Source organism: Phyllobates terribilis, unplaced genomic scaffold, assembly GCF_046119375.1.
Source record: "Phyllobates terribilis strain yellow unplaced genomic scaffold, ASM4611937v1 Scaffold_1__5_contigs__length_1240528914, whole genome shotgun sequence".
NCBI lineage: Eukaryota > Metazoa > Chordata > Amphibia > Anura > Dendrobatidae > Phyllobates > Phyllobates terribilis.
Genome location: NW_027362761.1, coordinates 614,137,917 through 614,161,710, shown reverse-complemented (window position 1 = coordinate 614,161,710; position 23,794 = coordinate 614,137,917). Strand labels below are relative to the sequence as shown.

At 46.8% G+C, this 23,794-nt stretch overlaps 1 protein-coding gene across 1 annotated transcript; it reads right to left on the bottom strand.

Annotated features, from left to right (window-relative positions):
- Positions 1-17: 17 nt before the first annotated feature.
- Positions 18-22,089, bottom strand: LOC141272758 (uncharacterized). The gene is made up of 5 exons (XM_073683797.1): positions 21,961-22,089; positions 12,048-12,188; positions 9,911-10,093; positions 8,715-8,838; positions 18-7,113 (listed from the first exon to the last, which is right to left on the bottom strand). The coding sequence occupies exons 2-5, from the start codon at positions 12,129-12,131 to the stop codon at positions 5,699-5,701; spliced, it is 1,806 nt and encodes a 601-aa protein (XP_073539898.1). The 5' UTR covers positions 12,132-12,188; positions 21,961-22,089; the 3' UTR covers positions 18-5,698.
- Positions 22,090-23,794: the final 1,705 nt, after the last annotated feature.

Below are 23,794 nucleotides of genomic sequence, written 5' to 3'. Positions count from 1 at the left end.
TTTTACTGTAAAACGATTCTTTCATTCTCACCATAATTAAGCCTTCTTCACAATGTGAAATCTTCGTTGGTGAACCAGACAATTTTTATCAAAAAATGTTTCCCACGTTCTGAACATGAATACGGCTTCTCTCATGTGTAACAAGATTTTATTCAATGCTACAAAATGAACATAAAAATGGACTTTATCCTGTGTGGACTTCAAAGATTAACATGAGGTTAGGCATTAACAAAATGAAAAAAAAAATTCCCATGCACAGAAAATTAAAATGGCTCGTGTGTGAATTTTCTTACACTGTGCAGAATTATTAGGCAAATGAATATTTTGACCATATTATCTTTTTATGGACATTTCCCACTTCTGAGTTGTATAAACTTGAATGCTGATCGGATGAAGCAGATCAGGTGATGTGTATGTGTGTAATGAGAGGGTGTGGCCTAAGGATACCACACCTTTTATCAGGGTGTGTAGAAGTATTAGAAAGCTTGTTTTCTGGGCCAAGAAATGGCTTGCCAAGAAGTGGATAATTTGATGCTGCGATAGGAGCCTCGTCTTGTGGAACAATCCTGGTTTTCTAGAGAGAAGCAAACCTTTTCCTGTACCGCTGCTAGCAGAAAGTGGATTCTAAACACTGGCAGGAGGTTTGGGAGGTGATTTTGATGCATCTTCAACCCAACCTCCTTAATAATCCCAGCCCATAGCACTGCCCACCTCCACCTCTCTGTCATCTAAGTGGGGGTCTGTGCCAGGTACTGATCCAGATATGGCCAATCCATCAGCTCCATCCAGAGTCGCTCTCATCTCATCACAGGAAAAGAGATATGATGTCATAGGCATTACTGAAACTTGGTACGATGATACAAATGATTGGAATACAAACCTTGAAGTCTACTATTTATAAGAAACAGGCTTAAGAAGACGGGAGGAGGTGCTGCATTGTAAGTTAGGTAAGCGTATATCTCCAGAGATCCAAGTTTCAGAGAACGGTAGCTCTGCAGAAACTGTTTGGGTAAGAATACAAGGAAAAAAGAACAGAAAGGACACTATTGTAGGAGTTTACTATAGGCCACCTGGACACACTGAACATATGGATGAACTCTTTTTACATCAGATGTCTTTGTTCTCAAAAAAGTACAACATAGTGATCATGGGAGATTTTAACTATCCAGATGTTTGTTGGCAAAAGTAACGGGCCCAGAAAATTCTTATCTTTTCTCACTGACACCTTTAGCTTTCAAAAGGTAGAAGAGAGAACAAGAGGATCTTCCATCTTGGACCTAATTCTTACCAACAGGCAGGAAATGGTTGAAGTAAAGGTGGCTGTAAATTTAGGAGGCAGCGATCATGCTATCCTCCAATTTTGGATTACAAGAGGCGGAAGACCAGCGAGGACTCAGACTTTAAGGTTGGACTTCAGAAAGGCAGATTTTAATAGACTCAGAAAGAGGGTAGGAAAGATCCAACGGTCAGATGCCCAAGAAGGATGGGAGATTTTGCCAAATGAAATTCTCACTGCAATCAGTAACAATCCCGAAAAGAAGGAAGAATTGGAAATATTTAAAGAGAACAAGATGGATGAACACAGAACTTAAACACTTGCTAAAAAGGAAAAAAAGAAAAGTATATTAAATAAAAAGAGGTGGGCATAACTAAAGAAGAATATAATGCGGTCTGCTGGAAGTGCAGGCAAGCGTTAGAAGAGCTAAAGGCAGTAATGAAGTGAGGCTTGTAAGAGAGATGAAGAGAAATAAAAAAGTATTTTGGGGTGTGGTAGATCGGCTCACTCGGCTGCACATAGAGGCAGACACAGGAACACTGTCTCTTTAAATCTTCCGATGGTTTATTAAGAGTACTGCATAAACCACGGCAATGTTAGCAAAACAAACATGGCCTTCCCGGCCTAACAGGAAAACAAAACCATTACGTATGGCACAGTCCTCGTCACTACTGGAAAAAGCCCGCTTCAGGAACAAACAACACAAGCTTCAGCTTTCCTTAACCCCTTTACGACCTTGGATGTATGAGTATGTCCAAGGTCGTATCCCTGCACTCCATGAGGGCTCTGGCGCTGAGCCCGCAGGTTTTCGAGCACATGACAGCTGATTCGCGGCTGTTAACTAGTTAAATGCAGCTGTCAATCTTTCGGATTCTTTTTAGAATTTAGTAAACATGGTAAAAAAAATAAATAAATAAAAAACAGCACTTTTTTGTAATTTCTCCACACTTTTAATTTTTTTCCCGTTTTCCAGTACATTGTATGGTAAAACCAATGGTGTCATTCAAAAGTACAACTCGTCCTGCAAAAAACAATCCATCAAACAGCCATATTTACGTAAAAATAAAATAGTTATGGCTCTGGGAAGAAAGGGAGCAAAAAATGAAAACGCAAAAACCCAAAGTGGTAAAGGGGTTAACATGAAAACACAGCTCCAGAGGTTGTGCCTCCAGGCCCACCCCACATATACTGCTCTAGAAAGCTGGGTATTTATCCTCTGAACTCCTCCCTCTCTACGTCTGTTCAATCATCCTAGCAATAAACATGGCTGATTAACACCTCTCAGCACTTAGTGTGCTGGATCATTTTTCCTAGGTTTAGATTACTGAAGCTAACAACCTCAGCTCTACATACCTCCCCTCCTGTACTTCGCCAGTGACTTTGTCACAGGAGGTATGTCAAAATAAAAAAAAAAAAAGTCAAAAGATGCTATAGGATTTTTACAGGATGAAAAGGGTGAAGTGGTCAAAAATGATGTTGAGGCCGTTTACATTCCTATTTTGCATCTGTGTTCTCTAAGAAAGCAATTGTAACAACAACTGATCTTCATTGTACTATCAACGGAATAAAAGAATCCACAATATCTATAAACAGAGAGATGGTGAGGAAACACTTAGCTAATTTATATGGATTTACATCTCCTGGTCCAGAAGAATTACATCCTAGGCTACTGAAAGAGATAGCAGAGGAAATTGCAGAACCATTATCCAGAATCTTTGAAAATCCTGGAGAACAGGAGAAGCCCCAGAAGATTGGAGAAGGGCAAATGTTGTCCCTATCTTCAAAAAAGGAAAGAAAATGGAGCCAGGAAATTACAGGCCAGTGAGCCTTACTTCTATACCAGGAAAGATCTTTGAACAAATTATTTAAAGCCATGTATGTAAGTACTTGGATAAGAATACAGTAATTAACAAAGCCAGCATGGGTTTGTAACAAACAAGTCATGCCAGACTAATCCAATTTCCTTCTTTGATGGAATCACTGACTGGGTGGATCAGGGAAATTATTATTATTTATTGTTATAGCGCCATTTATTCCATGGCGCTTTACATGTGAAAAGGGGTAGATATAGTGTATCTCGACTTCAGCAAAGCATTTGATAAAGTATCTCATACTATCCTTATGGAAAAAATGACCAAGTATGGGACGGTTAGGTGGATTCATAACTGGCTCAATGACCATACTAAAGAGGGGTAATAAATAGTTACACATCCAATTGTAAGAGATTTTTTCAAGTGGGGCACTACAAGGCTCTGTCTTGGTCCCAGTGTTGTTCAACATTTTTATCAATGATCTAGATAAGGGAACTGAAGGTAAACTAAATCAAATTTGCAGACGATGCAAAGCTAGGAGGGATAGCTAATACTAGAGAAGACAGAGAAAGGATTCAGAAGGATCTAGATCAGCTTGAACAATGGACAGAGACTAATAGAATGGTATTTAACAGGGAGAAATGCAAGATTCTACATCTGGGCATGAAAAATGAAAATAACAACTACAGGATGTGAGGAACAGAACTAAGCAAAAGCAGGTGTGAAAAAGACTTAGGTATACTAATAGATAACAGACTGCACATGAGTCAACAGTGTGATGCAGCAGCAAAAAAGGCAAACACAGTTCTGGGAGGTATTAGGAGAAGCATAAAGTCTAGATCACTTGAAGCAATTATCCCACTCTACTCCTCCTTGGTCAGACCTCATCTGGATACTGTGTCCAGTTCTGGGAGGTATTAGGAGAAGCATAGAGTCTAGATCACGTGAAGTAATTATCCCCTCTACTCCTCCTTGGTCAGACCTCATCTGGTTCTGGGCATCACATTTTAAAAAAAACATTGAAAAACTGGAGCAAGTTCAGAGAAGAGCTACGACGATTGTGAGTGCACTGCAAACTATGGCCTATGAGGAACGGTTACAGGATTTGGGAATGTTTAGCTTGCAAAAGAGAAGACTGAGAGGAGACTTAATAGCTGTCTACAAATATGTCAAGGGCTGTCACACTGTAGAGGGATCAGCTTTACTCTTATTTGTACAAAGAAAGACTAGAAGCAATGGGATGAAACTGAAAGGGAGAAGACACAGATTAGATATTAGAAAAAGTTTTTGACAGTGAAGGTCATCAATGAGAGGAACAGGCGGCCACGAGAGGTGGTGAGTTCTCCTACAATGAAAGTCTTAAAACAGAGGCTGGACAGACATCTGTCTGAGATGGTTTAGTGAATCCTGCATTGAGCAGGGGGTTGGACACGATAACCGCGGAGGTTCCTTCCAACTCTACCAATCTATGATTCATCAATCCATAAAACCTGGGAACAATCTGTATCAGATATTTCTTGGCCCACGTCGTAATTTCCACTTCTGTGTCGGTCAGGTTTCAACCTCATGACCTTGGCCATGTGTCTAAGCACTGAACACCTTGTCCTTCTGTGTCTTGCTCAGTGGTGGTCGGGCTCAGGCTCCTCACCTCGGCTGTGTCTCTGAGCACTGAGCACCTTGTACTTCTGTGTCTTGCTCAGTGGTGGTCGGGCTCAGCCTCCTCACCTCGGCCATGTCTCTGAGCACCTTGTACTTCTGTGTCTTGCTCAGTGGTGGTCGGGCTCAGCCTCCTCACCTCAGCCATGTCTCTAAGCACCTTGTCCTTCTGTGTCTTGCTCAGTGGTGGTCGGGCTCAGCCTCCTCACCTCGGCCTTGTCTCTGAGCACTGAACACCTTGTCCTTCTGTGTCTTGCTCAGTGGTGGTCGGGCTCAGCCTCCTCACGTCCGCCGTGTCTCTGAGCACTGTGCACCTTCTCCTTCCGTGTCTTGCTCAGTGGTGGTCGGGCTCAGCCTCCTCACCTCGGCTGTTTCTCTGAGCACCTTGTACTTCTGACCTCCAGAGAGGCTGTAGCTCTGGAATGTGACAGCACTGGAGGATAACAGCTTTCTGGTGGCTTCACGTCTGATTCTTCTTGCATCTCTTGCAGTTTTTCTGCGTTTTTTTTTCTCTCTCACGTCTTATGCCCCCTGGTGACTATTTGCAGTAAAACTTTTGCTGTTTCTGTGATGGTTCCAAAATCTGTCAATCTCTGGAGCTGCGTCCTCTGTAGACTGGGGACAATTTGTGACTTTGCAGAGTTACTTAAATCTCTTTTTTGTCACATTCTGCACACCCTGATAACGGGCATTGTATCCTTTCTCATCATTACATATCACATGATCTGCTTCATGCAATAAGCATTCAAGTTTATACAGCGCGGAGTTGGGAAATTTGCAGGAAAATGATGATACGGTTAAAGTAATAATAATTTTGCACACAGTGTATGTCAAACAAGATGTCACTTATCTCCAAAACAATTCCCACATTCTGAATATAAATACGGCTTATGTAAATGTTCAGATCTTTTGCTAAATCTGTTCGCCATGTGAAACATTTCCCACATTCTGAACATTAATATGACTTATTTTTGCCTGTGTGAGCTCTCTGATGTTTAACACTATCGGATTTATAGGTAAAACATTTCCCACATTCTGAACATGAATATGGCTTCTCTCCTGTGTGAATTCTCTGGTGCCTAGCAAGATTTGATTGCTCTGAAAAATATTTCCCACATTCTAAACAGGAGTACGGCTTCTCTCCTGTGTGACATCTCTGATGTTTAACAAGAGCTGATTTATGTGCAAAACATTTCCCACATTCTGAACATGAGTGTGGCTTCTCTCCTGTGTGAACTTTCTGATGTTGAACATAAACTGATTGATATGAAAAACATTTTCCGCATTCTGAACATAAAAACGGCTTCTCTCCTGTGTGAATTCTCTGATGTGTTATAAGATGTGATTTTCCTCTAAAGCACTTCCCACATTCTGAACATGAATATGGCTTCTTTCTTGTGTGATTTCTCTGATGTTTAACCTGACCTGATTCATGCATAATACATTTCCCACATTCTGAGCATGAATACTTTTTCTCCCCTGTGTGACTTTGCAAATGTTTGAGAGGATCTGATTCATGTTTAGAGCAATTCCCACATGGGGAACGTGAAAATGCTTTCTCCCCACTGTGACTTTTTTCACGACCATCAAGATTTAATTTACCTGTAAAGCATTTACCAAATAGTGCACTTGAAAATGGCCTCTTTTTCATGTGAGTTCTTTGATGTTTAACAAAATGTGATTGCTGCCTAAAACATTGCCCACATTCTGAACATGAATACGGCTTCTCCCCTGTGTGAATTTTCTGATGCCTAACAAGTCCTGATTTATCTATAAAGGATTTCCCACATAATGAACATGAAAACGGCTTCTCTCCCTTGTGAAACCTTTCATGAACAACAAGACTTGATTTATCTGTAAAACATTTCCCACATTCAGAACAGGAGTACGGCTTCTCCCCTGTGTGAATTCTCTGATGTCTAACAAGTGTTGATTTATCAATAAAAGACTTCCCACATAATGAACATGAAAATGGCTTCTCTCCTTTGTGAAATCTTCCATGAACAACAAGACTTGATTTATCTGTAAACCTCTTCCCACATTCAGAACAGGAGTATGGCTTCTCCCCTGTGTGAATTCTTCTGTGTGCATTGAGACTTGCGCTTGTTGTAAAATGCTTTCCACATTGACCACATTGAAATCTTTTGCCTCCTTTCTGACCTGCATTTGAGGCAACAATCTGAGATTGGTCCTTAGAAGGATCCTCATGATTAGGGATAAAATGTGTTCGACCTGTACTGTGAAGTCTAGAATTTACATCAGGGGTGACAAGATTTTCTTCTGAAAAATGCTTAAAATTGATATCTTCATCTTCTTCTTTATAATTTAGCATGAAAATGACGTTTCCTTCCAAATTCCCATTGAGATTTTCTGTTTAGATTAGAAATGGATTTTGTAAGTAGTAGGTATAACATTCTTCAAACATTGAGGAAAAACACACAAATGGATCACTTAGAAGAAAGAGGTAAGCACCATTGCTTTTTAATCCAATACCAATTTAACACTTCCATACACATTTGACAAATGTCAACCGAACCCAGTCATATGGATGGTCTGATGTGTATAGGGGTGCTGGCAGACGCCTGACGATCGCGCATGTCCAATTTGGAATTGCAGATTGCATTGTCCCAAAGATAAGATGTGTCAGTCGGCAGCTGTACCATGGAGAACACAAGAACGCTCGACCGTGCAAGTGCTCCTGTGTACGGGAGAGTCTACCGAGATGGCGGCCAGCCGAAAGATCGGCTGAAGCATCGTTCAGCAGACAGCCATCTTTAGTCTAAAGAAACAGCATTAAGAACTATTGCAAAAACTGCATGTGTGATTCCAGCCTTATAAAGTATTGACACTGATTCCGATCCGAGCCCAGCTCCACTTCAATCTTATAAACCTTTACATAGTAAAACTTAAAAAGCACAAACTTCTCGTAATCCAAGACTGTCCTCTGCCAACAACCCAATCAATCATGGCCACAAAAACCGAAGAAAATGTGATGCAAGACCAAAAATACATCTCCGGCTGATTTCTCGGACATGAGATTTAGGTATGAAGGAAAACAGACGGATCGAGGTTATCAAATCTATAATAAATAACCGGTAAAACGTTTCCAGTTCCTTGTCGGATTCACTACACTAAGAATTCTGGCTTTGCTTGGAGTAAAAAATATTCTTAATAAGAACTAAAAAAAGGTGTCTCTAATGAAGGTGCACACATTAATTAATCATCATGGATCTCCAAGATTAGTTATTTCCAGAAGTTAAAACATCATCTTTGAAGCCAGGTTGCAGGCTTCTTAAAAATCAGGAAAGGGTTATACACCCTAAAAAATAGGTGATCCATTGACCGAGACTTTAGAACCCTGATAATGGGATTCTGCCGCTGGACCCGGATTGCAGCTCAGGGGCGAATGCGCGGCCTTCTGTATAGTGCCGGTATATAGACATATGGATTGCATCTGTGTCTTCATGTACTATCTGGAGTTTGTACTGGCCAAGTTCTACATATCCCGCATTGAGCATTTGTGGTAGAGCCCACTTCCACGTCCACGCACCTTGTTACTCGCCAATCTTGCGAACTAGAACTGGATCCTATTCTAGCTCTGATCACTTGAGACCACCACACAAGGAGAGATGAGGGCTGACGCAATTTTGATCACAACTGTAAAATAAGTAGCTCATTTTGGGAGCGGCTCTCATAGAGAACAGAGCTCGGCCGAGCTGGGGGTTCATGTGTATGGAGGAATCTGGGGCAAGAGGGGTCGATCCCAGCTGTCTAATGTGTACAGAAGCTTAGAATACCCCCATCCTCATCAGTAGAAAGACTCAAAGGTCTACCAGAAAAACACCTGACATATCTAACAAAAAGGATGCAATTAAAAAGACTACATTGGCAATCTCCTACAGTGTAAGCACTGCACATGATATTGGGGTCTTCAAAATGTCAACAGTAATGGGCAGACAAGCACTACTCACCTGGTGATGTCAGAGGCCGGAGCTCCTCCATCATCACCTCCTGGTACCGATCCTGGTGTCCTTCTAGATACTCCCACTCCTCCATGGAGAGATAGACAGCGACGTCCTGACACCTTATAGGAACCTGACAACAACGACACAGTCATCACCCAGAATCCTCCAGTGCTGTCCTGTATAATGTCCCAGCAGTCACCTCTCCGGTCATCACCCAGAATCCTCCAGTGCTGTCCTGTATAATGTCCCAGCAGTCACCTCTCCGGTCATCACCCAGAATCCTCCAGTGCCGTCCTGTATAATGTCCCAGCAGTCACCTCTCCAGTCATCACCCAGAATCCTCCAGTGCTGTCCTGTATAATGTCCCAGCAGTCACCTCTCCGCTCATCACCCAGAATCCTCCAGTGCTGTCCTGTATAATGTCCCAGCAGTCACCTCTCCGCTCATCACCCAGAATCCTCCAGTGCTGTCCTGTATAATGTCCCAGCAGTCACCTCTCCGCTCATCACCCAGAATCCTCCAGTGCTGTCCTGTATAATGTCCCAGCAGTCACCTCTCCGCTCATCACCCAGAATCCTCCAGTGCTGTCCTGTATAATGTCCCAGCAGTCACCTCTCCGCTCATCACCCAGAATCCTCCAGTGCTGTCCTGTATAATGTCCCAGCAGTCACCTCTCCGCTCATCACCCAGAATCCTCCAGTGCTGTCCTGTATAATGTCCCAGCAGTCACCTCTCCGGTCATCACCCAGAATCCTCCAGTGCTGTCCTGTATAATGTCCCAGCAGTCACCTCTCCTGTCATCACCCAGAATCCTCCAGTGCTGTCCTGTATAATGTCCCAGCAGTCACCTCTCCGACCATCACCCAGAATCCTCCAGTGCTGTCCTGTATAATGTCCCAGGAGTCACCTCTCCGGTCATCACCCAGAATCCTCCAGTGCTGTCCTGTATAATGTCCCAGCAGTCACCTCTCCGGTCATCACCCAGAATCCTCCAGTGCTGTCCTGTATAATGTCCCAGCAGTCACCTCTCCGCTCATCACCCAGAATCCTCCAGTGCTGTCCTGTATAATGTCCCAGCAGTCACCTCTCCGCTCATCACCCAGAATCCTCCAGTGCCGTCCTGTATAATGTCCCAGCAGTCACCTTTCCGGTCATCACCCAGAATCCTCCAGTGCTGTCCTGTATAATGTCCCAGCAGTCACCTCTCCGCTCAGCAGCTCAATGATCTTGTTGCTGAGCTCTAGGATCTTCTTCTTCTTCCTCTCATGTATCGGGGGGTGCGGGGGAGGCTCTGTGATGGGGCCCGGGCTCCGTCCTCCTGACTCCTGGAGATGGATGATGGGAGTCACACCCTCCCCCGGTGTCTTCCTCACTAATGTGTAATTCTGTGTATGGAGAAAAGTGGTCACAAAACCCCAGAGGCATAATGGAATTCTTGTGGATTTTTGACCCAAAACCTAATTACAGGTTCTTGCCACCAATTTTGAGTGCAACATAATGTGGAGACAGAGACCCTGATTCCAGTGATGTGTGGGCTGTTTGCTGTAGTTTTGATAAAATCCCTGTTTAATCAGCAGAAGATTGTCACTAGCGGACAAATAAATCTGCTGCCAGAGGTCATTGTTAATATTTTCTATCTCTGCAGTCACTCATCACCTCCCTTCTTTTTCCCCCTCTGTCATTTGCAAAGAGAGCTGACAAACTTAGTTAACTGGTTAACTAATATGGGAGAGCTCTTGTAGGACAAGAGCTGTACGACTGGCAGGTAATTGAGAGTTAGACAACCATAGAGACATGTGTTGACGCATAGACAGTTTAACATCTGGTCTAGGGACTGAATTAAAAGGTGTATTGTGTAGAGATAGAGATTACAAAAATTGAATAGCTAGGACACACCTTGTTAAAGATCAAAGGGAATCTATCACACTCATTAGAATAGTATATTCCTTCACATTTGCACATTCCTTTCATCCCCAGGCATCTGCTGGACACGGAGGCACCGAAAGAAAATATAGAATAGGGGAATTTCTATAAATCCGATTGGGATGAGACATATATTTTTAGCGACAGGGCTGATTGGGGTACAATATGCATATTTTTTCATATCTGTGAGCCCTGCCGATGAGCCGGAAATCAACAGTGGTAAGATAACTGACGGAAGCTGGGTCATGTTTGATCTCTAAGGAAAAATAAAATCCCCAATAAAAAATATGGCGTCAATCTCAAACTTCTAAGACTCTCCAGAGAGGAATTATCGCATAAATTGGGGATTCCATAAAATCATGAATAGCTGAGACCAGCCCACAACCTGGCCCATGTGAGGTCATCATAGGGGAGAGTGTGTGGGTGGGACCCAATTCGGCATAAAAGATCAAGCCGTATGATGATCTACATTCGTGCCTGAAAGATAAATTTTTCGTGCAAGCAGGGGCCACGTTCACGTAACGGCCAATCAAAGTGCTCTCCTTCGGCTAAACTGAATCATCTCTGCGATCGGTATAGTAAGTTCTTCTGTTAATCCCTTTTATTTTCAGTGACTGTATACGCTGTATTGTTTTGTCTCCTTTGTAAAATCTTTTGTATATTTTTCATAAATATTGCCACACTTCGGATTAAATATAATATTTAATAGTTTTGTTTCTTTTGTTCTGTAATCATGCCTTCCCGAAACCATATACACTACCTGAAACGACGTCTGATTGGCCGGAAAACGAATTGGTGGTGGCAGCTAATAATCTTTCCTTGGTTATCGTGGTTAGCAGTGATCGTACAGTGGTATATACACACATTCCATGTGTGGGAATCCGGAGGTGTGTATGCTGTACGCTCACTGTTAGCTTTCTGATAACTAAATAGTGAGATTTAGTAAGGTCCCATCGGCCAATCGTGTAATTGTCCGGACGATAGGGGGCAGCAGAGAGCTGTTCGCTCCAAAGATCACAGTGGGTGGTCTCTGCGATAATTGGCATCTAAATCCCTGACAAATGGGTGGCAGTGGCGGGACTCTGCATGATCTTGCCAGTGTCGTCCTGACACCAGGTATCCCCCTGTATAATCCCACCTCCACCACTGACTGGCAGCTTTCTGCCTATGCACAATGTACAGAGAACGGCCAATGAGGGCTGTGGGCGGGGTTATACAGAGCTCAGCAGTCACAGCACTGCTAGATCTGCAGCAGAGAAAACAGGGATTTTATCAAAACTTCAGCCCAGTAAGTGACAGATCGCTGGAATCAGGGTCTCTGCCCCGACATCATGCTGCCCTCAGATTAGATAGAAAAACACAATGTCTGACATGTTATATAACACAATAAAGCTGATAGAAATGTAGAGGAGTTACCTCTCCGCTCAGCAGGGAGATGATCTCCAGGGTGAAGTGTAATAATCTTCTGGTGGTCTCGTCCTCGTCCATCCTCGGGGTCATTTAGGAGAAGGAGGGATGAACACTGGATCAGCTGGAGGGATCTCGTCCTGCCAGCATCTTCATGATAAAGGAGAAGATGGAGGTCACAGGGGACGATATAATGTGAGATGCAGAACCGCAGTCACTGAGCAGCAAGAGAAGCAGGTTCTCCGAGCCGTTACCACATGGATCATAGGAGGACTCCCAACATGGAGATCTATGTCATGGCCTCAAGATTTCCCACACCTATGAGACAGATGAGCCCTCCCATATCCATGCAAAACAACTAAGGCTCCGATCACATCTACAAGACGTCACCGACCACGACCGATGGATCCTGTAACTAAGGCTCCGATCACATCTACAAGATGGCACCAATCACGACCGATGGATCCTGTAACTAAGGCTCCGATCACATCTACAAGACATCACCAACCACGACCGATGGATCCTGTGACTAAGGCTCCGATCACATCTACAAGACGTCACCAACCACAACCGATGCATCCTATAACTAAGGCTCCGATCACATCTACAAGACGTCACCAACCACGACCGATGGATCCTGTAACTAAGGCTCCAATCACATCTACAAGACGTCACCGACCACGACCGATGGATCCTGTAACTAAGGCTCCGATCACATCTACAAGACCTATACGATGGACTACTTGCTAGAGATGGGGTGCACCTTACGAAGACTGGAAAACATGTATTTGGAAGTCGCCTTGCTACACTCATCAGAAGAGCTTTAAACTAGAACAATGTGGGAAGGGAAGCAAAAGGCCAGAAAAAGCCATACAGCTGACAAATACTATTGAGATCTCTGCTACTGGAAGTGGAAAGGAAGAACAAAGACAAAACAATTTAAATAATAAAAATATGGGAGGAAGAGAAACCAATCACAAACTAAAATGTTTTTATACAAATGCACAAAGCATGGGCAACAAACAAGGAGAATTGGAACTACTAATGCAGGAAAAGGAATATGATGTCATTGGAATCACTGAAACTTGGTGGGACGATACACATGATTGGAATAAAAGGCTAAAAGGATACAACTTATTTGCAAGAAACAGACTTGATAAACGAGGAGGAGGTGTCGCATTGTATGTTAGAAAAGCGAATATCTGCACAGAGATTGAAGCTTCAGAGACTGGGAGTTCTGTGGGAACTGTCTGGGTAAGAATACAAGGAGAGAACAACGGAAAGGACACCATTGTAGGCATTTACTACAGGCCACCTGGGCAAGCTGAAGATATGGATGAACTCTTTATGTATCAAATGACCAAGTTCTCCAAAAAATATGACGTAGTGGTCATGGGAGATTTCAACTATCCAGACATTTGTTGGGAATCTCTCTCAAGTAAAACCAACAGGTCAAGCAAATTCTTATCCTCTCTTGCTGACAACTTTATCTTCCAAAAGGTAGGGGAGAAAACAAGGGGATCTGCTACTTTGGATCTAATCCTTATAAACAGGGAGGAAATGGTTGAGGAGGTAAAGGTGGCTGGGACCCTAGGAGGCAGCGATCATGCTATTATAGAATTTTGGATAACTAGAGGAGGAAGACATGTGAAGACTCAAACTTCAAGGTTAGATTTTAGAAAGGCAGATTTTAAGAGACTCAGAAAGAGAATAGGAGGGATCCAATGGCTGGATGTCCTTAAGGACAAAAAGGTCCAGGAAGGATGGGAAATTTTTAAAAATGAGATTCTCAAAGCACAATCGTTAACAATCCCGAAAAGTAGGAAGAATGGGAAGCATTTAAGGAAACCAGGATGGATGAACACAGAACTTAAACACATGCTAAAAAGAAAGAAAGAAATGTTTATTAAATGGAAAGAGGGAGGCATATCTAAAGAAGATTATAATGCAGTCTGCAGATCCTGTAGGGCACGTATCAGGTTAGCTAAAGCTGACAATGAATTAAGGCTTGCAAGATATGTCAAAAGCAATAAAAAAGAATTTTGGGGGTATGTCAAAAGTAAAAGAAAAGTCAAAGATGCTATAGGATTTTTACAGGATGAAAATGGAGAAATGGTAAGAGAGGATGTTGAGAAGGCCGAACTTTTTAATTCCTATTTTGCATCTGTTTTCTCTCAGAAAGAAAATGTAACATCAACTGATCTTCACTGTCCTTTCAAAGGAATAGAAGAATCCAAGTTATCTGTAAACAGAAAGATTGTGAGGGAATATTTAGCTAACATAAATGAGTTCAAGTCTCCAGGTCCAGATGAATTACACCCCAGAGTACTGAAGGAGATCGTAGAAGAAATTTTAGAACCACTCTCCATAATCTTTGAAAATTCTTGGAGAACAGGAGAAGTCCCAGAAGACTGGAGAAGAGCAAATGTTGTTCCTATCTTCAAAAAGGGGAAGAAGGTGGACCCAGGGAACTATAGGCCGGTGAGTCTGACTTCTATACCAGGAAAGATCTTTGAACAAATTATTAAACAACATGTATGTAAGTACATGGATAAGAATGAAGTGATTAACCAGAGTCAGCATGGGTTTGTAACTAACAAGTCATGTCAGACTAACTTAATTTCCTTCTATGACAGAATCACTGACTGGGTGGATCAGGGAAATGCTGTAGATATAGTATATCTTGACTTCAGCAAAGCATTTGACAAAGTATCTCACACCATCCTTATTGAAAAAATGACCAAGTATGCAATGGACCAGGCAACTGTTAGGTGGATTCATAACTGGCTTAGTGATCGGACTCAAAGGGTGGTTGTAAATGGCTTCACATCCAGCTGGATGAATGTCTCAAGTGGGGTACCACAGGGCTCCGTCCTGGGACCTGTATTGTTCAACATCTTTATCAATGATTTAGATGAAGGAATTGAGGGTAAACTGATTAAATTTGCTGATGACACAAAGCTAGGAGGGATAGCTAATACTAGAGAAGAGAGAGAGAGGATTCAAAAAGACCTAAATAAACTGGAGCAGTGGGCAGCAACCAACAGAATGGTTTTTAACAGGGAAAAATGCAAAGTACTACATCTGGGCAATAAAAATGAAAAAGCATATACAGAATGGGAGGAATAGAGCTAAGCAACAGTAAATGTGAAAAAGACTTAGGTATACTAATAGATCATAGACTGAACATGAGTCAACAGTGTGATGCAGCAGCAAAAAAGGCAAATACAATTCTGGGATGTATTAACAGAAGCATACAGTCTAGATCACGTGAAGTCATTATCGGTCTTTACTCCTCTTTGGTCAGACCTCATCTGGAATACTGTGTACAGTTTTGGGCACCACATTTTAAAAAAGACATAGACAAACTGGAGCAAGTTCAGAGAAGAGCGACCAGAATGGTGACTGGTCTGCAAACTATGTCCTATGAGGAACGGTTGCAGGATTTGGGAATGTTTAGCTTGCAAAAAAGAAGACTGAGAGGAGACTTAATAGCTGTCTACAAATATGTCAAGGGCTGTCACATTGTAGAAGGATCATCTTTATTCTCATTTGCACAAGGAAAGACTAGAAGCAATGGGATGAAACTAAATGGGAGGAGACACAGATTAGATATTAGAAAAAACTTTTTGACAGTTAGGGTGATTAATGAGTGGAACAGGCTGCCACGAGAGGTGGTGAGTTCCCCTTCAATGGACGTCTTCAAACAGAGGCTGGACAGACATCTGTCTGAGATGATTTAGTGAATCCTGCTTTGAGCAGGGGGTTGGACCAGATGACCCAGGAGGTCCCTTCCAACTCTACCATTCTATGATTCTATGAAGACGTCACCAACCACGACCGATGGATCCTGTAACTAAGGCTCCGATCACATCTACAAGACGTCACCGACCACGACCGATGGATCCTATAACTAAGGCTCCGATCACATCTACAAGACATCACCAACCACGACCGATGGATCCTGTAACTAAGGCTCCGATCACATCTACAAGACGTCACCGACCACGACCTATGGATCCTGTAACTAAGGCTCCAATCACATCTACAAGACGTCAACGACCACGACCGATGGATCCTGTAACTAAGGCTCCGATCACATCTACAAGACGTCACCGACCACGACCGATGGATCCTGTAACTAAGGCTCCGATCACATCTACAAGACGTCACCGACCATGACCGATGGATCCTGTAACTAAGGCTCCGATCACATCTACAAGACGTCATCGACCACGACCGATGGATCCTATAACTAAGGCTCCGATCACATCTACAAGACATCACCAACCACGACCGATGGATCCTGTAACTAAGGCTCCGATCACATCTACAAGACGTCACCGACCACCCATCTGAGAAACTACCCAAACACATCAGGGACAGAATTTCTAGTCATAAGTCTACAATACGATGTGGCAAGACATGGCTCCCATTACCTGCACACTTCAAGAAGTGAGATATTCTGCAGCCCAGCTTAGACATCAGGTAATTGAACAGGTCCATAGACTTAGGAGGGCCGAGGACTACAAGTCACTCAGACAGCGGGAATCCTTTTGGATTCACACTCTACAATCTATGGCACCATTAGGGCTCAACCGGGAAGAAAAGCTGATAATCTAATACCGACACTCTGTACTCACTCATTATCTATGGTTTCATTGGTCATTGCTGTATGCCCCTTTTAATCCTTTTTCTTTCAAGATCAATTGACGCTACCCCTGACCAGGTAAGTACAGCGGCTCACATCCTCCCCTCATTTCTCTCCTTCTCCTCCTCTCTTTTTCTCCTCCCTTCCCCCTCTCTTTCCTCGTACAGATCTACCTATATGTCATATCCATTTATTTATGGTACATTTGACCCCATAATTATTCACATTTCCGTCACATCTTATGTACACCATAATTCTATCTATCTCATATATTCCTCACACTCATCATACCCTGATTTTTTTCTTAGACATCCGTATATATCTAGCTATTTATTCTACACTTCCATCTTACTCCTAGGTCCAAGCTTCATACATTATTACTCCTTACAGAGGTTCATGCCAGATATTCATTCTACCCCTCACATTCTCCATTCTTGTCCTTTGTCTACCACATTCCCTTCTTCCCATGGCCTCATTTACCTCTACCAATACATCACACAGCCCCCATTCACACATACAGCGTCCCTTACGCCTCCTTCACACCGCGTCTCTCACAACGCTCCGATGATGCGTCCCACTATGAGCGTCATTGATGTTGCGCATCACATCATGTAACAACCAGGCTCGCCCATCAACGTCACATGACACAACAATAGCCAGCATTCACATCTTCTTAAAATACTTGATTTATTAATCCAGAAGTATAAAAGGCACAAAAGTGGTTGGACACAACAGCACGAAAATTAAAAAGGCAGAAAATAAAACATCGGTTGTGCTCCCAGGTAACATGCTTCAGACCTGCAGGGCCCTTTTCACATGACTCGTTACAGCTCACTTGATTGGCCGTATCCCTCTGACAATCCCCTTGTCCCGCCCATTGACAAGCCTTGTGTCACATGACCGGGCCCATTTAAATCCCAGTTTGGCGTCTTATTAACCTATATGCTAGACACTATACAGCGCCCTATAGGATTCATCCATGCCCGCAGGGCCCTACATCCAGGTAAGTGCTAATTCTGTGTGGTGTCACTTTCTCCGTCTGGCTTCTTCTTCATGTCTGCTCCCGCTGTACCCGCCATGTGCTCTGATCACACACAGTATTGAGCATTAATGCGCGACTGCCGGCTCTTCTCCCATATTGTCAACTCACAGCAAATTCTTTACCACACGAGCCGACTTCTCTAACTTTCTTTGACTTCAGTGGTGTGAAAGTGTTTGCCCTTTCCCTGATTTCTTATTGTTTTGCATGTTTGTGACACTTAAAGCGCAGCTGTCAGCAGGATTGTGCTCAGTAACCACATACACTGTCACGTGGGCGACATTACACTGATTAATATGATACCTGGTGATGAAATCCTTCCTGTGGTTCTTGTGTAATCTTTACTTTCAGTTTGGAGATAATGATATGCTCGTGCTCCGGGGCGGCCTGTGGGGGGTGCTCTATCTGGTGCTCTGCTTACATATTCAGCTGTATGCTCTTATGGCAGCTCACGGATCGTTCACTGACCGGCCTCCTATTACCTAGCCCTGCACTAGATGCATTATGTAACATAGGCGGCAGGTCAGTGAAGGCACAGTGAGCTCCCATAGGAGCATACAGGTGACTATGTAAGCAGCGCACCAGATAGAGCGCCCCCCACAGGTCGCCCAGGAGCACGGGCATATCATTATCTCCAAACTGAAAGTAAAGATTACACAAGAACCACAGGACAGATTTCATCAACCAAGGTACCATTTTAATCAGTGTAATGTCGCCCACCCGACAGTGTATGTAGTTTACTAAGCACAATCCTGCTGACAGGTGCGCTTTAAATACTAGACAAAGATAACACAAGTAAACACAAAATGCAGTTTATAAATGAAGGTCTTTATCATTAAGTAAAAAGAAATCCAAACCTACAGGGCCCTGTATGAAAAAGTGATTGCCCCCCCTCCTTAAAACATAAATTAGCTGTGGTTTAACATCTTTGGGACGCTGAGTTCACTTTTCCTCGCCACACACAGGGCTGATTACTGCCACACCTGTTCTCAATCAAAACATCACTTAAATAGGACCTGCCTGACAAAGTGAAGTAGACCAAAAGATCCTCAAAAGCTAAACATCATGCTGCGAGCCAAAGAAATTCAAGAACAAATGAGAAACCAAGTAATTGAGATCTATCAGTCTGGAAAAGGTTATAAAGCCATTTCTAAAGCTTTGTGACTCCAGTGAACCACAGTGAGAGCCATTATCCGCACATGGCCCAGAAGCTGCACCTCACAAGGAGGTGATAACCCACAGGTGATGTGTGGTCGGGGGCAGCACTCCCTCACAGGGCCCTGTAGGAGGATAAGAAATCAGGAAGGGGCGAACACCTCCACACCGCTGTATGTACGCTGCCGGAGAGGAGAGGCCGCACAATTCACAGAGGAAGGAAACATGATGGCGGCACTGAGAGCCACAACTCCTCACCACTGTAAATATGAGACCTCTACTACACCGCATCAGACAAGCCACAGAGGAAGGTACAATGATGGCGGCACTGAGAGCCACAACTCCTCACCACTGTATGTATGAGGCCTCTACTACACCGCATCAGACAAGCCACAGAGGAAGGTACAATGATGGCGGCACTGAGAGCCACAACTCCTCACCACTGTACGTATGAGACCTCTACTACACCGCATCAGACAATCCACAGAGGAAGGTACAATGATGGCGGCACTGAGAGCCACAACTCCTCACCACTGTATGTATGAGACCTCTACTACACCGCATCAGACAAGCCACAGAGGAAGGTACAATGATGGCGGCACTGAGAACCACACCTGACGGCAGAGGAGGGGAAGGGGTTAATTAAGAGATTGAGGAAGCACAGAGACCGGAAAGCACCAAAACTCCACCAACCCCTCCCTGTAATCTCACCGGAATGGCGGGAAGCGGAAACCTGCTGCTGGCTGATAACAGAGAGCAAGAGCTGCACACAACCATGACGGAGCTGCCGCACTGAGAGCTGGAGGACCTGTGGTAACTACACCTCTAGCGGAGGTCGGTCACCGTGGTAACAACACCTCCAGCGGGGGTCGGTGACAGTGGTAACTCCACCTCCAGCGGGGGCGGTCACCGTGGTAACTCCACCTCCAGCGGGGGTCGGTCACCGTGGTAACTCCACCTCCAGCGGGGGCGGTCACCGTGGTAACTCCACCTCCAGCGGGGGACGGTCACCGTGGTAACAACACCTCCAGCGGGGGTCGGTCACCGTGGTAACTCCATCTCCAGCGGGGTCGGTCACCGTGGTAACTCCACCTCCAGCGGGGGACGGTCACCGTGGTAACTACACCTCCAGCGGGGTCGGTGACCGTGGTAACTACACCTCCAGCGGGGGCGGTCACCGTGGTAACTCCACCTCCAGCGGGGGTCGGTGACCGTGGTAACTACACCTCCAGCGGGGGTCGGTGACCGTGGTAACTACACCTCCAGCGGGGGCGGTCACCGTGGTAACTCCACCTCCAGCGGGGGACGGTCACCGTGGTAACTCCACCTCCAGCGGGGGACGGTCACCGTGGTAACTACACCTCCAGCGGGGGTCGGTGACCGTGGTAACTACACCTCCAGCGGGGGCGGTCACCGTGGTAACTCCACCTCCAGCGGGGGACGGTCACCGTGGTAACTACACCTCCAGCGGGGGTCGGTGACCGTGGTAACTCCACCTCCAGCGGGGGTCGGTCACCGTGGTAACTCCACCTCCAGCGGGGGTCGGTCACCGTGGTAACTCCACCTCCAGCGGGGGCGGTCACCGTGGTAACTCCACCTCCAGCGGGGGCGGTCACCGTGGTAACTCCACCTCCAGCGGGGGCGGTCACCGTGGTAACTCCACCTCCAGCGGGGGACGGTCACCGTGGTAACTCCACCTTCAGCGGGGGCGGTCACCGTGGTAACTCCACCTCCAGCGGGGGCGGTCACCGTGGTAACTCCACCTCCAGCGGGGGCGGTCACCGTGGTAACTCCACCTCCAGCGGGGGACGGTCACCGTGGTAACTCCACCTCCAGCGGGGGCGGTCACCGTGGTAACTCCACCTCCAGCGGGGACGGTCACCGTGGTAACTCCACCTCCAGCGGGGGACGGTCACCGTGGTAACTCCACCTCCAGCGGGGGACGGTCACCGTGGTAACTCCACCTCCAGCGGGGGACGGTCACCGTGGTAACTCCACCTCCAGCGGGGGACGGTCACCGTGGTAACTCCACCTCCAGCGGGGGACGGTCACCGTGGTAACTCCACCTCCAGCGGGGGGCGGTCACCGTGGTAACTCCACCTCCAGCGGGGGGCGGTCACCGTGGTAACTCCACCTCCAGCGGGGGACGGTCCCTGTGGTTACTCCACCTCCAGCGGGGGACGGTCACCGTGGTTACTCCACCTCCAGCGGGGGACGGTCACCGTGGTTACTCCACCTCCAGCGGGGGACGGTCACCGTGGTAACTCCACCTCCAGCGGGGGACGGTCACCGTGGTAACTCCACCTCCAGCGGGGGACGGTCACCGTGGTAACTCCACCTCCAGCGGGGGACGGTCACCGTGGTAACTCCACCTCCAGCGGGGGACGGTCACCGTGGTAACTCCACCTCCAGCGGGGGACGGTCACCGTGGTAACTCCACCTCCAGCGGGGGACGGTCACCGTGGTAACTCCACCTCCAGCGAAGGACGGTCACCGTGGTTACTCCACCTCCAGCGGGGGACGGTCACCGTGGTTACTCCACCTCCAGCGGGGGACGGTCACCGTGGTAACTCCACCTCCAGCGGGGGACGGTCACCGTGGTAACTCCACCTCCAGCGGGGGACGGTCACCGTGGTAACTCCACCTCCAGCGGGGGACGGTCACCGTGGTAACTCCACCTCCAGCGGGGGACGGTCACCGTGGTAACTCCACCTCCAGCGGGGGACGGTCACCGCGGTAACTCCACCTCCAGCGGGGGACGGTCACCGCGGTAACTCCACCTCCAGCGGGGGACGGTCACCGTGGTAACTCCACCTTCAGCGGGGGACGGTCACCGTGGTAACTCCACCTCCAGCGGGGGACGGTCACCGTGGTAACTCCACCTCCAGCGGGGGACGGTCACCGTGGTAACTCCACCTCCAGCGGGGGCGGTGAGGTGAGGAGGAGCCGCTGCACATCCCCCATACAACACTGAGGAGCCGCAGTCACATGGAGCAGGAGCCTCCACAGGAACAGCTCTGATCTCACCCCACACTCTCCTCTCACAGATTCACCACAAACCCTCCCTGTAATCTCACCGGAATGGCGGGAAGCGGAAACCTGCTGCTGGCTGATACCAGAGAGCAAGAGCTGCGCACAACCAGGACGGAGCTGCTGCACTGAGAGCGGGAGGACCTGTGGTGACGTCACCGCCATGTGATCAGGGGGCGGAGCTCAGGAGAGAGGTGGTGAAGGACCTGTGGTGACGTCACCGCCATGTGATCAGGGGGCGGGGCTCAGGAGAGAAGTTGTGACGGACCTGTGGTGACGTCATCGCCATGTGATCAGGGGGGCGGGGCTTTGGGAGAGAAGTGGTGAAGAACCTGTGGTGACGTCACCGCCATGTGATCAGGGGGCGGAGCTCAGGAGAGGTGGTGAAGAACCTGTGGTGACGTCACGATCATGTGATCAGCTCCTCATCCCCTCTGCTCCAGCAGTGCAGCAGATTCCTCCGGTCTGGTGGTCGGGTCTCTTACTCTCTGTTATCAGCCATCACTCTCACCTCTGTATTTAGCTGTGTCTATAGATCTACAGCTCTGGGGCTGGCACGGGTTTTGGTTTTCGCTCTTTTCCTCGCCTGTTTCTCTGGTGACTGACGAACAATTATAAACGTTACTGAAGTTTTTACACTTATTTACAAATCCACAAAATTTCCGTGACGCCGCAACATTCCCAGCACTGCCCCAGTGTAAGTGACCCCCTCCATGGATGAGAAGCCCCCGCACATTGTGAGTGATCCCCTCCATGGATGAGAAGCCCCCGCACATTGTGAGTGATCCCCTCCATGGATGAGAAGCCCCCGCACATTGTGAGTGACCCCCTCCATGGATGAGAAGCCTCCGCACATTGTGAGTGACCCCCTCCATGGATGAGATGCCCCCGCACATTGTGAGTGACCCCCTCCATGGATGAGAAGCCCCCGCACATTGTGAGTGACCCCCTCCATGGATGAGAAGCCCCCACACATTGTGAGTGACCCCCTCCATGGATGAGAAGCCTCCGCACATTGTGAGTGACCCCCTCCATGGATGAGAAGCCCCCGCACATTGTGAGTGACCCCCTCCATGGATGAGAAGCCCCCACACATTGTGAGTGAGCCCCTCCATGGATGAGAAGCCTCCGCACATTGTGAGTGACCCCCTCCATGGATGAGAAGCCCCCGCACATTGTGAGTGACCCCCTCCATGGATGAGAAGCCCCCGCACAGTGTAAGTGATCCCCTCCATGGATGAGAAGCCTCCACACATTGTGAGTGACCCCCTCCATGGATGAGAAGCCCCCGCACATTGTGAGTGACCCCCTCCATGGATGAGAAGCCCCCACACATTGTGAGTGACCCCCTCCATGGATGAGAAGCCCCCGCACATTGTGAGTGACCCCCTCCATGGATGAGAAGCCCCCGCACAGTGTAAGTGATCCCCTCCATGGATGAGAAGCCTCCACACATTGTGAGTGACCCCCTCCATGGATGAGAAGCCCCCGCACAGTGTAAGTGATCCTCTCCATGGATGAGAAGCCCCCGCACATTGTGAGTGACCCCCTCCATGGATGAGAAGCCCCCGCACAGTGTAAGTGATCCCCTCCATGGATGAGAAGCCCCCGCACATTGTGAGTGACCCCCTCCATGGATGAGAAGCCCCCGCACATTGTGAGTGACCCCCTCCATGGATGAGAAGCCCCCACACATTGTGAGTGATCCCCTCCATGGATGAGAAGCCCCCGCACAGTGTGAGTGATCCCCCTCCATGGATGAGAAGCCCCCACACATTGTGAGTGACCCCCTCCATGGATGAGAAGCCCCCGCACATTGTGAGTGACCCCCTCCATGGTTGAGAAGCCCCCGCACATTGTGAGTGATCCCCTCCATGGATG